General features: G+C 41.6%; 1 protein-coding gene across 1 annotated transcript in view; it reads right to left on the bottom strand.

The window, feature by feature from the left end:
• The window catches only part of LOC103731455 (ATP-binding cassette sub-family G member 3-like), a 38,877-nt gene that overhangs the window by 17,919 nt on the left and 15,826 nt on the right, over nucleotides 1-5,132 (bottom strand). The window contains exons 8-9 of the mRNA XM_008829803.2: nucleotides 3,385-3,467; nucleotides 2,347-2,362 (exon numbers count right to left, since the gene is read on the bottom strand). Of these exons, the coding sequence (XP_008828025.2) occupies nucleotides 2,347-2,362; nucleotides 3,385-3,467 (99 nt within the window). The remainder of the gene's footprint in view (nucleotides 1-2,346; nucleotides 2,363-3,384; nucleotides 3,468-5,132) is intronic.

Raw genomic sequence — 5,132 nt, 5'->3', positions numbered from 1 at the left:
CTTCATGGGGCTGGAGAGATGGCTCAGTGGTTAAGAGCACTGACTGCTCTTGCAGAGGACCCAGGTTCGATTCCCAGCACCCATATGGCGCCTACGAACCGTCCCTAACTCCAGTTCCAGGGGAATCCGAAGCCCTCTTCTAACCTCTGCGGCATTGCATTGCACGACATGGGTGCACTCACATACGTGCAGGCAATACACTCACACACATAAAATAAAAATAATATTTTTAAAAAACCCTAAAGATTAAAAAAAAAAAAAAGTCACACTGAGGCTACATAGCAAGTTCCAGATCAACAACCAGACCCTACATCAAAAGGCCAAAAACAGAAAGAAAAAAAGGGAAGGAGGAGGTGGGGAGCGGCTCAGTGGGTAAAATGATGGCTAGGCAACATGAAGACTGAGTTTGATCTCCAGCATCCGTGTAAAAAGCCTGTCATGGTGGCACCGCTAGAAATCCCACTAGGAAGCAAATGGGAGGATCCTGGATGTTGGGTCACTAGTCTGGCCAAACAGCGAGTTCCAGGTTCAGTAAGGGACCTGAGAGCAGGAGATAAAAGAGCAGAAGGAGAGGGAAGGAAGAGGGGAAAGGAGAGAAGAGAAACAGGTGAAAGGAACGGAATGAGAGGGAAGAGAAGAGGAGGAAAAAGGTAAAGAGATGAAGGAGAGAAGCGTGGAGGGAGGAGAGAGAAAAAAGGGAGGAGAGAGAAAATGGAAAGCAGGAGCAAGGTGAGGGGAAGGAAAGGGAAACGGAGAAGGAAAAGAGACCAAAATGGAAATCTGCTGTGTCATCTCACTGGACAGCAACATCTGCTCCATACAGAAGAAAATTCACGCAAGTGAAGAACTGATATTTATTCTTATTCTTTCTTTCAAGATTAATTAGCATTTTCCAGACATCAAAGTAGATTCATGGGGTGGGTAGATAGCTTAACTGTCGGCCATGCCACATGCAAGGGAGGCAGATGCTTGGAGCTCATTGACTAGCCAGCCTAACCAAATCAATGAGCTCTAAGTTCAATGAGAGATCTTGTTTGTTGGGTAGCTTTAATTTTCAACTTGACACACTTGGGTAGAGGGAGACCCAATTGGTGAATTGCCTCCACTGGACTGGCCTGTGGCCATGTCTGTGGGATATCTTCTTGATTATTGAGTGATGTAGGAGGTTCCAGTCCACATGGGCAGTGCCACCCCTAGGCAGTTAGGCCTATGTTTTATAAGAAAGCAGGTGGAGCAGGGGCCAGAAGAGGAAGCCAATAAACAGCGTTCCTCCATGGACTACACTTCAGCTCCTGCCTCCAGGTTCCTGCACTAGGCTCCCTCAGTGATAAACTGTGACCTGTGAGATGTGAACCAAATAAACCCTTTGCTCCCTAACTCCCTAAGTTAGTATAGATCAAAGTATTTTGTCACAGCAATCAGGAAGCAAACAGGAACACTATACCTTAAAAAGAAAAAACAAAAAAAAGGTGAGGGGCTAGAGAGAAGGCTCAGTGGTTAAGAGCACTGACTGCTCTTGCAGAGAACTCTGGTTTGATTTCCAGCACCCACATGGCAGCTGACCACCACCCATAACTCCAGTTCCAGGGGAATCCAACACCCTCTTCTGACCTCCACTGGCTTTGCATGACATGAGTGCACTTACATACATGCAGGCAATACACCCATACACATAAAGTAAAAATAATAATAAAAAATAAAGGTGGAGAGTGATGAAAGCACCTGACATCGACTTCTAGCATTCACATATATGCACGTGTACACAACAACGCACACGTGCATGTAACTCCTACAAACATGTACATATTCCACTGAAATGCACTCAATGTTCGTTTACTCCAAGTTCCTTAGTAATAAATGGAGATAATATATCAAGGCTCTCAGGCCACTGGGAGATACCCTGAGGCTGTAGACACCAAGGGGGGAGCTTGTGATGGTGCTGAGAACCTATGTTTGCAACATGACTAAAAAGTCCTAACATGAAAGGCTATCTTTAAGGACACTCTGTGACTAAAGCTAGCTAAGATCATGAAAGTGACATCAGTATGACAGTCAGGAAAAACATTAGTCCTCACTCACATTCAAACAAACCAAATACATACTCAAGAAAACTGGTACCAAATCAACAAAAGAATGGCTTAGAAACATTTATGCATCAAGGGCACTATCAAGAGAATGAAAAGCCAACACACAGAGGGGAAAACATATGTGAGTCAAGCATCCAGTGAGGGATTTGTACCTCAGGAATAAAAATAACTCCAACCCAACGACAAGAAAAAAATGAACGGTCAGTGCACGATGGCTCAGCAGGTAGAGAAGCCTGGTGCCAAGCCAGAGACCTGTGTTCAACACCAGAATTCTCCTGGAAAAATGAGAGACGTGACTCCCATGACCTGTCCTTCAATCTCCAAATGCATGCTGGGGGATTTGTATGCACACGTGTGCATAATAAAATGAAAATGAAATAATCCAATTTAAAAATGGGATATTACTTCATTAGCCATTTCATGAAAGATCTACTGGATTTCTCTGTGTTTTGTTTATGTTGGATATCTTATTTAAACCAAGAAAAAAATACACACTTTTGGGTGGGGATGTGGAAATATTGGAATCCTTGTGTGCTCCTGGAAGAATATAAAATAATACAGGTGGAGCAGTAAGCCAGTTTCTCAAATAACTAACACAGTGGCCATATGATTTGGAAATTCCGGGATTCTACCTTAACAGACACAAATCAGGGACTGAAGCAGATTCACACACTCATAGCACATTGTTTATAAAGCCAAAAGGTGAAAGCAACCCACATTTCCATCAACAGAAAAATGGGTAAGCAAAACACAGGACATACATATAATGGACTATTATTCTGCTTTAAAAAGAAATTCCCACACATGCCACACTTTGATAAGCCTAGAGGACACAATGCTAGGAAAGATAAATGAGCCAAAACAAAACAACAACAAATACCATATGACTCCATTGGTCATATTCAAAGACAAGGCAGAATGGTGATTTCCAGGAGTTGGAAAGGTGAGTATGGGGAGATTCCTTTAGTATCTATGGGGTTCCACTGGGGAAGATGAAGAACTATTCTATTGTTTGATTATGGACAGAGTTGTATAACATACTTGATACAACTGATCATATACTTAAAATGATTTAAAGTGTGATATTTGTGGTGTGCATAGTTTAATACTACATATACACAAGCACATGAGAAAAAAAATGCATTCCTCCACTCAGCTCTCAATGCACCCATACATTCTACCCATAATAAAACGGACCCATTTTCTCCATTTTTGTTATAAATGTAAATGAATGGATTTACATTAGCTTGAACAAAATAACAGCATTTTCTCAAAATCAAGATCCCAATTTACTTACCTACCCAGGACTTCAATACAATCATTTCTTAGGACACGGAAAGTGGTACCCACAACCACTGCCAGCATGACTGAGATAATTGCCTTTCAAAAAGGAAAAGGGAAAGACCAAAGGAAAGAATTTCCATCAGAGGTAACAAGATTTCATGCACTGTTCACTATTTTAAGGCATATGCCTTCATAATCTCATCTCTCTATGATGACAAATACATCAAATGCTTGGCCGGAGTCTCTGGAAGAATGTAAACACGTATGTCAATGGACTGCTTTCTAGATTAAACTGAAAATTAAGGGATCTGCATTTGAAGAACTGATGACAACCCAGCAGACCCTGGGAAAGCCCTGCTGTGTCTTCACACTGCTCTACCAGGCACAGCCAAGTCAGGTACTGGACCTACAGGAGACACAGGGTAAGAGAGACTGTAGGCACCCGGGGACGCTGCTTGGGAAACAAATTAAAGTCCAAGTGACTGAGAGTTTTACCTAAATTGGGCTCTCAACATTGTGCCATGGAACATGCAGAGTTTTGTACTTCAAGAGACTCAAATGAATACAGGCTACCTTTATTATCATTAGATATGAATAAAATTTCCAAGCCAGGGCTGTAGCTCAGTGGCAGAGTGCTGGCACAATGTGTGTTAGACCCTGGGATTAATCTCCAGCACTGGAAGATAAACAAATAATAAACCTTAAAAATCACTCACAAAATAGTTTCTAGCAATGGAATTTTGCATGCTAAGGATGTACTGGCCCTCACCTATGCAACCTCTAGGGAGCCTATGCCTGCACAGGAAAGTACCTACTCTGTCACCAAGCACACAGCCAGCATTCTCGGGGGCACCCAAGTGCTTCTGTTACCCTCATTTCTATCACTGCCTCTCCATCAACCTCAGCCAGTGAGGCCTGTGGTCAACACATCTCATCTGAGCTGCCGACTCCTCTAAACCCTCACCGTTTACTCTGTCTGCACAGGTGACTCACAAGGAGACTGCACTATTTTTGGTTTTAGAGTAAAATGGCTTTAAAAGATGCTTTAATTAGCAAGGGAGTAAAGTTATATTACAGTATAATTTATTTGAGAGATTATATTTATTATTTATCTGGTAATTTTAAAAACAGGAAACTAAGGAAACCCTCAAATTAAAAAATAAAACCTCAATAGTACAAAAGCATCAATACACAAAGGATGTTATGAAAGACATTTGTTTTTGGCAAGAAGCCAGTCAAAGTAGAAAAACGGAAGCATGACCTGTAGAAACTGGTCTGTGAACATCGTACTCCAAATGTCCTTAGAATGTTTTGCTAAGGCAGAAATCAGGGAGTATTGTGGAATCTGTCCTCCTGAGATACTTTCACAGATCTCAGAATATACTTCATTTTAGCAGATTACAACTTCAAAATTAATGCTGGCAGCTCTAACAACACGCACACATATGTATGTCTACACGTTCATACAGTATAACTTTTAAGATGATTTAATCTTTGCAAGTAGACCCTCTGAATTCCTTTTTGTTCTTTTCTTTTTTATGTGTATGAGGGTATTGCCTGCATGTGTGCAAGTACAGTAATGTCTTGCAATGTCAATGGAGGTCAAAAGAGGGTGTCAGATTCCCTGGACCTGGAGTTACTGATGGTCATTAGCTATCACATGGGTACTGGGAATTGAAACCAGGTCCTTTCTAAGAGCAGTCAGTGCTCTTAACCACTGAGTCATCTTTCCAATCCCTCTTTTCATTTAAGTGTACATAT

Source organism: Nannospalax galili, unplaced genomic scaffold, assembly GCF_000622305.1.
Source record: "Nannospalax galili isolate Female #2095 unplaced genomic scaffold, S.galili_v1.0 scaffold11575, whole genome shotgun sequence".
Taxonomy (NCBI): domain Eukaryota; kingdom Metazoa; phylum Chordata; class Mammalia; order Rodentia; family Spalacidae; genus Nannospalax; species Nannospalax galili.
The sequence above is the reverse complement of the archived record's forward strand: the minus strand, read 5'-3'. Positions and strand labels throughout refer to the sequence as shown.